We start from the raw sequence: 10,503 nt of genomic DNA on the forward strand, positions 1-10,503 counted from the left end.
GGCTACTTCCCTTTCAAGCGGTTGAAGAAAAGGTTGATATTGGGAATTGTTTTTGTTGTGTGGAGGTTACGATGGGGATAATGGCTTTAGCCTTCATTTGTGTTGCCACCTGAGGAGTCTGAAAACAAACAGTGTAATGAATGCTGTTGTATTACACTGTGTCTTTGTCCGCCATTTCGGTGTCAACATAAACACTGGTGATTAGTCTCCCAGACCCCATAAGACCTGGGAAAGACAAAAGATGGACGTTGCTGATGAGCAGAAAGATTCTAAACTCATATTTAATATTCAGTGAGGATTGCTTTCATAATTTTACACAGTAGTTTAAAGTTTGTTTCTCGCTAGCTTCTACTCGCGGCCTTGTTATGTAGACTGCGAAAAAAAACTTTTAGAAAAGAAGAATACAAAAGAGCCACTGTTAGAGTCTGATGGTGTCAGGCAAGTGGGGGAGTGATGGGAACGTTGCATTGTATGCTTTAAGAATACAGTGTTCAAATGCTATTTATTTATATAAATATAGCGTGATAAAATATTTTAATAGCTATTACTATTATTATTAAAATGTCCCCTACTATCTCCAATGTGACCAGGTGCATGTGAGTAGTGAACCTGCTGGTGGATTCCATGCACTGTGACGATGGGGACACTGGTTCCAGCAGCCCTGCTGCTACTAGCATGGCACTGCATACGTGCCTTGGACATCCCACTGGAGAGTGAGTCCATAGCCATCACGCCACCATTTAGCACCAAGTACTCCAGCTTCAGTGACACGCTTTCCATTTGGCCGCGCGGAAGAGAAAGAACACACTGAGGTAAACGATTTGTCTTTTCCTCTTGCAGTCAGACAACCTCCGACCATAGTGATGCAGTCGCCAAAGGACCACATTGTTGACCCGAAGGACACCATGGTCATCGAGTGTGAAGCTAAAGGCAACCCTCAGCCTATGTAAGAACCACCACCACCACGGCCCTGGAGGTTCACCCATACGACCGCCTGCAGCAATGAACACATTGTCTTGTGTTGTTCCCTCACGTGCCTCTGTTAGCTTCTCGTGGAGGCGTAACGGGAAGTATTTCAACGTGGCTCGCGACCCCCAGGCCTCCATGCGCAGGCGCTCCGGGACGCTGGACATCTACGCCTGGAAGGACCCGCAGGAGTATGAGGCGGAGTACCAGTGCATCGCCTCCAACGAGCACGGCTCTGCGTACTCCAACAAGATCCTGCTGCGACTTTCAAGTGGGTCCAGTCTGTTAAAAACGCCGGTGTCACGTGTGATCAGCGTCACGCTGAGTAAAAGCTAACTATTGTACCCGTGTTTGTGTCAGGACCTCCACTGTGGCCAAATGAGATCTTGGAGCCGGTGGTGGTCAGTGTGGGCCTCCCCCTGGTCCTCTCCTGCGACCCGCCGCGCGGTCCGCCCAGACCCGAGACCTACTGGATGTCCAGCTGTGAGTGCCTCTCCCGAGCCGAAACACACTCCCGATAAACCACACACAACAGGCGGACCAAAGCACACCCGCCGACACCGACCTCGTGGCGCTCAACGCCTTGTGTTTTTATGGTGCAAGCACCGCTGTCTGGTGCCCCATATCCTTTACGAGGGCAGCACTTAACAAGACCGTGTTTTACTGCAGGCTCGTTCGCTCGGCCGTTCTCCTGGCCCATCCAGACGGCCTTCCCCACCATGCAGGCTGTGCGGCAGGACCGCCGGGTCTCCGCCGGAATAAACGGGGATCTCTACTTCTCCAATGTGCTCTTTAACGACTCCCACACCGACTACTGCTGCAATGCCCGGCTCCCTCACAAAAACAGCATCCAGCAGAAGAGGCCTGTGGTGGTCAAGGTGATCACAAGTGAGTGAACACGTACCACAACAAAAAACTTCAGCCTGCACTTCACTTGTTTCCTAGACGTGTTGCGTCCTGAGCAAACAATTATCACAAGCCACTGTTTCAGATTGTCTCTCTATATATTTATTAACAGATTAATATATCTTTTTTTTTTAGTTTTCAGTTATCACTACTGCTTATAACAATTATCTGTATCATAAAACAGTGGTAACCCTCGGCACGTGTGTTCTAATATGGTGTCTTAACTCACAGGCCCTTTGTTTGATTTCAGACCACCCCTAACGACTTGCCACCCCCGTCCCCCATTCCCCCATGTATGTGGTGGTGAGTGTGGGCTCTCTTCATTTGGCCTCTGCTCTCCAGGCATCATGTTGCTAATCAATACCAAGCTAGCTAACCGCTAATTAATGTGCTTAGCGAGGATCACATTGAATCCTAATCCAGTACCTCTTGAGGACTCTGTGCATGCGGTGTGTTGTGTGTGGCGTCTGCAGCTCGTACCGTGTCCGAGGCCGCCCCCACCTGGCTGTCCCCCATCAGGTCCTCCAGCTCAGTCCTGGTCCTGCAGGGGGAGGAGCTGCTCCTGGAGTGTATCGCCGCAGGAGTGTGAGTGGACCATCAATAGGCCCCATTGTTCCCCACCACCACCACCACCACTGTTGTCCTGTTTTGACCAGTACTAGTTGGTGTAACACTGGTGAGGTGGTTGACGTGATACAGGTGGTTTGCTGGGGCTGGATAAAGTGTCTTTTGTCGACAGACCTTAATCACTACTCTGATTATATATGGTTTTTACCTGTGACCCTTTCAGCCACGGTGGACCACGTCATTGCTACTCCAGAAGTCGCCTTTCTGTTTGAATAAACACTGTGTTTACAACAGGCCGACTCCTCACATTGCCTGGACCAAAGACGGGGAGAAACTAGTGGTGAAGCCAGGAATGAGGTTAAAGAACTTCAACAAGATGATTCATATCCCCAAGGCCTCCTTTGATGACATCGGTGAATACGTCTGCTCGGCTACCAACAAGATTGGCTACACTGAGCGAACGATAATTGTCCAAGTCAAAGGTGAGTGACGTTAATTGGAGAAAACAATGTTGTTAAGTTGCTTATGAATACAAGGAGCCCTATCAGTACCCGTTCCTGCTTTCTGTTTGGCAGCGGCTCCATTCTGGTTGGAGAAGCCGGTGAACTTGGTGTTGGCCCCTGAGGAGAATGGAGCCCTAGTATGCCGGTCTGATGGGATTCCCCGGCCTACTATTCGGTGGTTCATCAACGGCGAGTCATTAGACAGTAGGTTTGAATGAGCTGAGCAAAAGAATTAGTCCTTAATACATACTGTTGTTTCTCTTTCTTCTGACAAATGTAATTATTGCAAGTCGCTTTGAAAAAAAAGCGTCCCTAAAATGTAAACGTAAATGTTACAGTTAAAGTGCTGTCAAATATGGGCCTGCAAAGCCCTTTGACTCTAACTGTGATAAAGGGCTATAGAAACATCTACCCAACTTGACCACACTGAATAATGTACTGAGGCTAGATGCTAGATAGCTGTTGACTGTATTAACTGTGACAGTGTTGTATATGTGTTCCTGTGTGTGTCTTTCCCAGCTGCCCTCCCCCATCCCAGCAGGCACATGTCCGGGGACACACTGAGCTTTCGTGGTGTGACGATGGAAAACACGGGCGTCTATCAATGCAACGCCTCCAATCAGTTTGGTTACCTACTTGCCAACGCCTATGTCAATGTGCTACGTGAGTTCCCACCTCCTTGCCTTGCATCTCATGCTACAGCCAGGGCTCTACATGTGATGCATCCTTCCGTCACTACGAGTAATGTGAATACTCTTCTGTGTCTGTAGACGCAACCCCCCGGATCATACCACCTCAGGAAGAGCATCTCAAGGTGGTGGAGGGAAGCAATACCTTCCTGGAATGCCGATATTTTGGTTCTCCAGTGCCTGACTTGCGATGGTAAGAACTTTATATTCACAAAAACTAAAACGCCAGATTCCCCTCACCAGCTGATTCAGGTTTGCATCTGTAAAAGCGTATCTCTCATTTAGCTTTTCTTCCACGTAGGAGTAAGTATGGGCAGGGGAACCTGGAAGGCCACCGCTTCAGGACCCACAGTAATGGCACCCTGGAGATCAAGCAGATCCGCTTGGAGGACACGGGGACGTACATGTGCATCGTGACCAACATCGCGGGCAGGGACGAGAGCCAGATCAGAGTAGAAGTGAAAGGTGGACATTCACCACGATAACTGTTATCCTTCCACAGTTTCTTATCCTTTCCGAGCCGTACAAGGGGGATGTCATAGACTGACCCCCCCCTCCCCACTCACTGTTTTCAGAGCCAACGCTGTTTGTGAGCAAACCTCAGAACCTAAGGGTCCTCCGTGGCAGCGACGTGACCTTTGAGTGTGGTGTGAAAGCAGACGCCACCACCCCTGTCACCACCACCTGGCTGAAGAACAAGCGGCCGCTCTCGCTGAACTGGAGGTGTGCCTCATAACAAACATAGTAACTTAAAGGTGCAGGGAGTAGAATGGAGTGACAGGTAGTGGAAAGGACTTGGAAATAATGGAAATAAAAACACAATAAGTCGTGTTTTTGTCACCTTAGAATGAGCCCTTTATATCGACATGGGGAGGGGGCCCACCATGTTTCTACAGCAGCCCAGATCACCCAGAACAGCTCTAGAGAGGAAGCAACCAACAATTGTACAGACTAAATAACTAAATATATTTATACATCTAGCAAGGACCCACATCTGTTGATGCCTCATCCCTTGTCGTAGATGATAACATCTTTTTGGTGCCTATTGGCAGCTTTGAGGTTGCATGTTCAGACAGTTGCAATCTACAATCTGAACGCTGATTCCACAAAATCCTATAACTGCACCTTTGAAAATTCTTGTCAGTCTATACGTATTCTAATTTATTCTGAAGTATAGATATAATAAAATGATATGTATATTTATTATTATTATATCATTATTGATATTAATTATCTTAATCGTTACTTTAGCATGGGGATAATATATTGGTGTAAAACAGTAACAATCAGTAAACCAATGGCTAAGGTAATTCTCACTGTACCCCATCCACAGGATCTCCCTAGACGAATCTAACCTGGTCATCACCACCGTGAACAGTGCGGATGACGGCGAATACACCTGCAGCATCAAGACGGAGATGGACGAGAAGTCGGCCTCTGCTCGCCTCATGGTGATGGGTACGGCACCTTTGAACCACGAGACATGACCCAGTGAGCGTCCGGTTAACGCCGTAACTCAACGTCTTCTCCTCTCACGCAGACCGCCCCAACCCCCCGACCAACCTGCAGCTATCAGACCCCCACGAGCGCAGCGTCCGGCTCAGCTGGGTCCCCGGGGACCACAACCACAGCCCCATCACAGGTCACCGACCTCATGATAGCCTCATGCTCCTCCTCTGACCTGCAGCCAGCCTCCTGGGTTTCTGCTCTGCACAGCCCGAGGGCCCCGCTGCGGAATGAACCGGGACGGATCTGTTGATGGGGGAAATAAAGACATAATAAATAAAGAGTTTTTAGCTTAAAAAGTGCCATCGCTGCTGAGGATTACCTTGATATTGCACAGAATGCAACCTCCTTACTGATCATCAGTCAGTTAATAGTCAGTGGGTTGACCAAAGGCTTCATCCTCCCCTCCTCAGAGTACCAGGTGCAGTACGACGAGGACGACTGGCTGCCCGGCAAGTGGAGGAACCTGTCCACCTACCCCGGGAACCTCAACTCGGTCATCCTGCAGCTGACGCCCTACACCTACTACGAGTTCCGGGTCATCGCCGTCAACGCCATCGGACCCAGCCGGCCCAGCAGGGTGTCTTCACGCCTGCAGACTGGCGGGGCACGTGAGTTCAAAGTACCACCCAGGGAGCACAACCAGGGCTGGATCCATAATCATAATCTCCCCTTACCACTCATCTATGCGTCCGGTTTTCCCCTCCAGCCCCGGACGTCATTCCCAGGAACATCCGGGGAGTGGGAACATGGAGGAACAACATGGAGATCAGCTGGGAGGTCTGTTGTGAGCGTGACCTCTGATTGTCCTTAAAGCGCAGTGAATTCCGTTTTAATCACGTCACTGTTTGACTGGTTCTCCCCCGTCGCGGTGCGGTGTCTCCAGCCGCTGACGTACCGGGAGTGGAACGGGCCCTACCTGAAGTACCTGGTGTGGTGGAAGAGGAAGGACTCCAGAGAGGAGTGGAAAAACGCCACCACCAAGTGGCTGAGATACTACATCTACGACGCCGACACCTTCACCCCCTACGAGATCAAGGTCCAGGCGGTCAACAGCTTCGGTCTGGGACCCGAGTCCAAGGTCATCATCGGATACTCTGGAGAGGACCGTGAGTGTTGCGTTGCGTTATAAAGTGTTAGCAACGTCACAATCAGTGTGCGGAAGAAAACGTTGACACTGTTTCTTGTGGGGCCGCAAGCTGTTTACCGGGGAAGTTTTAAATTCTACAAAATAATGGTACTGCATCATCCCCTGTTCCCTAGGGCCTAGCACGGCTCCCCTGAACCTGCGGGTGTCGGACATCGAGAGCACCCAGGTGACGGTGCACTGGGACCCCGTGAGTCGCAACAGCCTCATGGGGGAGCTCAAGGAGTACAAGGCGAGTCTACCTCTACATTCACTGTGTGGTGACTCGCGCCCAAAGACTGTGAGACCGATGTGAGTGTAGCATTGGTGATGCCACCCATCGGTTTGCATGTGACTGTTTTGAGGGTGAAGATTTGCCTTCTATTGAGATTTACGTTCTTTGGAACCATACAAGGAAACAATCCATATTTTACAGATCGACGACAGGACTTGAAGGCTACCTCACACTTGTATATCAGTGGCCAAAACTCAAATGAACTAACCTAATTTTAAATATATAACATATATATTATAACACTGAAACACTAACACTATAACTATAATAACACTAATATTGAATCTTTTGTCATTTTTGATTGAGCTCGTAACCAAACAAATAAACAAAATGATTCTCTTTGTATCTAAAGAATCCAATAACATTTCTTCTCTCTTCTTCTTTATCAAATAAACAAACTGATTCAATGGAAAAAAAAACTGCCCTTGACTGGAATTTACATTCTCTGAAAGTCCCATCATACGCTGTATTTTCTGAATGACTTGACGTCATCTCCCCAGGTGTACTACTGGAGGGACAGCAGCCAGCTCAGGTGGCTCAGCGTCAGCCGGGCCATGAAGTCCAAAGGTTTCCCGGCCGTGGACACAGAGTACACGGGTATCCTGGATGAGCTGCTCCCCTACAGCAACTACAAGATGCACATCGTGGTAGCCAACAACCGGTACGACGGCCCGCCCAGCCATACCATACAGTTCTCCACCCCCGAAGGAGGTAAGAAGCTACAATCAGACGTGACAAACCAGTTAATCACAAAACACAGCACTGTATCCCGGACTAAGAACTTAATCCACATTAATTATGTGTATTTTACACACGCCGTATGCTGCTTGTTTTCCTCGCCTTGTTTGTGTGTCTGTCTGCAGTCCCATCTGTTCCCAAGTCCTTCCGGATCCAACAGAGACATCTGGACACCATTTATGTGGACTGGGCCTTGCCGGCTGAGCCCAACGGCATCATCACCGGCTACACGCTCAAGTACCAGACAGGCAAGCGGCTTTGTGCTCCAAACAGTGTTTGTACAGCGCACAGAGGGCAGGGCCTCGCTGCTGTACACGAGACCCCCTGAACCCTGATTTGTCGACGCCACCCCGGCTAAATATGCACCTCACAAGTCCTCACGACAACACTCAGGTTCACAGCCGCTACACAACGCAACGGTCCGTGTCTAAGTACACAATTATCAAGGCAGTTGTTGTGCCTCAAAGCATGATAGACACACGCGAGTACGCAGTCCTCTAGGTAACGTACCATCCTCTGGAGTACGGCGTCAAGTACCGCCTTGAGTATTCTCCCCCGTCGCCCATCGTGTTTCCCTCTGCGACCACAGTGAACGCCACCAGAGGAGAGGAGATGCGGGTGGAGGAGTTCTACTCAAACGTCACCAGTTTCTCCGTGCGCCGCTACGACCGCTACACCCGCTACAGATTCTCTCTGGCGGCCAAGACTCAGGTGGGCCTGGGGGAGTGGCACACGGAGGAGTCAGCCCACTACACCACTGAAGGTAGGTGCTCTGTTCTCTACCCCGAGCACAACAGTGCTCGTACATCAGAATGCATCATGGGATGTTTGGTCGGCGATGCTCCGCCATAAAGTCCTAAATGAATCAAAGCCAAAGCTAATGAAAACTTAGTTTTGACACGTATTGCGTGAGAAATGAATTCATGATTAAAGAACAATGACCCCAGAAAACATTACTACCAACATAATAACCAACATTCCAATGCTCCTAAACTTCCAAAATGAAGGCGGTCATTGTGATATACAAGCCTTTTAGGCCAGATAGTGTATTGGCAAGTCCAAGATGAACACCTGCCACCAGCTTATGGCAGAGCCACTAGAACAGACTCACTCACTCAAACACACACACACACACACACACACACACACACACACACACACACCACACACACACGCACTTGTCAGCCTCCGTGCCTCTGTGTCTCCAGCCTATGCCACTGACCAGGTGGACCTCTCCACCAAGGGCTGGCTGATCGGCATCATGTGTGCTGTGGCCATCATCGTGCTCTTCCTCCTCATCGTCTGTTTCATCAAGAGGAGCCGGGGAGGGAAGTACCCAGGTACTGTCGGTAGAGCGCTGGACGTTTGGTACCTTCAGTCCTGAAAGGTGCATTTCAACAATCAGTCCTGTTTATTGAAGGGTGTGTGCTTAACATGGTAGTCCTCTTCCTTTTGATGCTTTAGTGCGGGAGAAGAAAGATATTTCGCTAGAGCCTGTGGATGACAAGGACCAGGAGGGAACATTCGACTATCGGTGAGCTGCCCCACACCAAACCGTTCCCACCCCTCCGTGTTGTAGCGTCATATATCGATGACTGACGACATGAAATGGTAATAAATACTGGACTGGAAATAATATATAAGAAATAGTATGTTTCTACAGAAAGCCACTCTGCAGCTGTGTATGAATGTTGGTTATTACTGCACTGCTATCAGAGATGCTTCATGTATAAAACAGCATTAATGTGTTTATTGTATTGCTACTTGAACTAAATACATGAATTTTCTTATTTCTTCCCCCAATTCACTCTACCTTATCCATTTAAATCTATGTTCTCCTTAAACTTCCCAAACTATAATTTTTCACACTGGATTATTCAAGGTCACTTGAAAGGTACGAACCCACTGACACAATGACACTGTTGATATGGCTGCAGTAAAACCTATTTACTATTGTAATATCTTATTGATATTTACTGGCCATAAACGAACATGAGCACCTGGGTATCTATGTCGGAGCGTGGTGGCTTGCATGATTAATGGTTAAGTTAACAGTGTGCTTCTGATTTAGGACAAGGAGCGTACATTAAAGGAATTCACATTTTGTGTATTACCATACAATGGGTTTTATGCCTTTAGGAGGGGGATAATGCATTAAAGGAATCCACATTTTTTGTATTACCATACAATGCTTTATGCTTTTTCTGTAAAACAATATTCATCATTTCAGGATCGCACGTGTGGTCACACTTCCCTACCCCCGACGGTAAGTCATCTCCTCTTGTGCTTTATCTTTTATCAAATACCACGACCTGCACCACGGAACAACATAAACACGTACGGTGACGGCTGAGATGCGGTCCAGGATGTCGTAGTTCACGGACCTGCGGCCTCAACCCATCTCCCCTCTCTCCCCCCCCGCAGGGAGGAGGAGCGGGGCCTGCAGCGGGGCCAGGCCTCGGTGGAGCCCATCATGAAGCGGACAGAGAGCGACGACAGCCTGGTGGACTACGGCGACGTGGAGATCCAGTTCAATGAGGACGGCTCCTTCATCGGCGAGTACACGGGCAGCAGCAGGAAGGACGCCGCGCGGGACGCCCGCGACGTCCGGGACGAGATGGACTACGGCGGGAACATGGACCTGCACTCCACCATGAACGCAATTTACTCCATGGCCTGACCCGTCTCTCCGGGCTCTGGTGAAGACCGGGGGGGGGGGGGGGGGGGGGGACAAGACCCTCATGGCGTCCACCGGTATCCAGGAGGAGCCTGGGAGCACCACCCACTGGGGTTGGAGCGCCGCTCGGGGGACGGTGACAAACATCAGGGCGATAAGAAACTTATGCAGCACCAAGTGCCTTTAATCTCTATCAACGTGCACTTTGACTTTTTACTCTGACGGACAAGATTCAGCCAGAACAGGTTGTGACCGGTCAGAGGTCACCAAAAAGAAGAAAAAATATGGATTTGAAAGGGCGTTATCTTCTGCCAAGTGTCACGCAGTGTGTGTGTGTGTGTGTGTGTGTATGGGTGTTTGTGTGTTCATTTATGCATGTGTGCTTTTGAGGTGTGTTTTTACTGTTTCATGTGCAAAAGGCATCTCTTGCAGATCATCCCCCCTTGTAATGTATTCCTTGCTGTCCTAGCAGTCTGTCTGGATAGCGAAACACTAACCTTCACACTCCTCTGCCTCGGTAACCCCCGTCG

General features: G+C 49.3%; 1 protein-coding gene across 1 annotated transcript; it reads left to right on the top strand.

The window, feature by feature from the left end:
* Nucleotides 1–637: 637 nt before the first annotated feature.
* Nucleotides 638–9,976, top strand: nfascb (neurofascin homolog (chicken) b; the record flags this gene model as incomplete). The annotated part of the gene is made up of 25 exons (XM_079741608.1): nt 638–713; nt 841–946; nt 1,047–1,237; nt 1,327–1,449; nt 1,636–1,854; nt 2,346–2,457; nt 2,734–2,921; nt 3,015–3,146; nt 3,462–3,605; nt 3,713–3,824; nt 3,933–4,096; nt 4,207–4,354; nt 4,965–5,089; nt 5,172–5,273; nt 5,551–5,748; nt 5,847–5,917; nt 6,024–6,246; nt 6,401–6,516; nt 7,059–7,269; nt 7,422–7,556; nt 7,886–8,059; nt 8,505–8,636; nt 8,761–8,830; nt 9,527–9,562; nt 9,721–9,976. 25 exons carry the CDS (start codon nt 638–640, stop codon nt 9,974–9,976), a joined length of 3,564 nt encoding a protein of 1,187 aa, XP_079597734.1.
* Nucleotides 9,977–10,503: the final 527 nt, after the last annotated feature.

Source organism: Pollachius pollachius (genome assembly GCF_949987615.1).
Source record: "Pollachius pollachius genome assembly, chromosome: 8".
NCBI lineage: Eukaryota > Metazoa > Chordata > Actinopteri > Gadiformes > Gadidae > Pollachius > Pollachius pollachius.